The sequence below is a fragment of the Penaeus monodon genome, chromosome 24 (assembly GCF_015228065.2).
Source record: "Penaeus monodon isolate SGIC_2016 chromosome 24, NSTDA_Pmon_1, whole genome shotgun sequence".
Classification (NCBI taxonomy): Eukaryota; Metazoa; Arthropoda; class Malacostraca; order Decapoda; family Penaeidae; genus Penaeus; species Penaeus monodon.
In genome coordinates this window covers 19314582-19315020 of record NC_051409.1, presented here as the reverse complement: position 1 = coordinate 19315020, position 439 = coordinate 19314582, and the positions used below count along the sequence as shown (strand labels likewise).

Sequence of the window (439 nt, the reverse complement as noted above, 5' to 3'; positions counted from 1 at the left end):
CAGGCAAGGGCAAATCAGTGGGATGTAGCTCAACCTGTGGTGCCAGGTAGGTATGATAGGGACTGCACCAGTAGAAATGGTGCAAAGATGTTGTTTCCCCATGTTCAAGAGAAAAGATGATAAACTGACAGGAGGTGATTAGGTTGCCCAGGATGAGTCCGAAATGAAGCGGACTGCAATCCTGGGAGATGCCATATAGGTCAACTTTGAGGTTAGTTACATCCACCCCAAAAAGGGGAACACAAAGAAGATTGCTCAGGTGATGACCTCTGAACCTATCTCATGAGAGGAGTTCAAGAGGGACATTCATGGGATAAATGCTTAAGGGACGCCAAAAGATATTAGAAGAAATCCTTTGAAGAGTAAATAAATAATGACAGAGCTATCCACATGAATTTCATTCTTTTAAGAGTGTGGCCTTTACCAGAGGATGTGTCAT

General features: G+C 43.5%; 2 protein-coding genes across 2 annotated transcripts in view; one reads left to right on the top strand and one right to left on the bottom strand.

Annotated features, from left to right (window-relative positions):
- LOC119588638 lies at positions 1-433 on the bottom strand (the record flags this gene model as incomplete). Its single annotated transcript, XM_037937275.1, is given in 1 exon segment — positions 1-433. A coding segment is annotated over 1 exon segment (102 nt), but the record flags the coding sequence as incomplete, so codon positions are not given.
- The window catches only part of LOC119588637 (transcription elongation factor, mitochondrial-like), a gene marked incomplete in the record, with an annotated part of 108252 nt that overhangs the window by 106291 nt on the left and 1522 nt on the right, over positions 1-439 (top strand).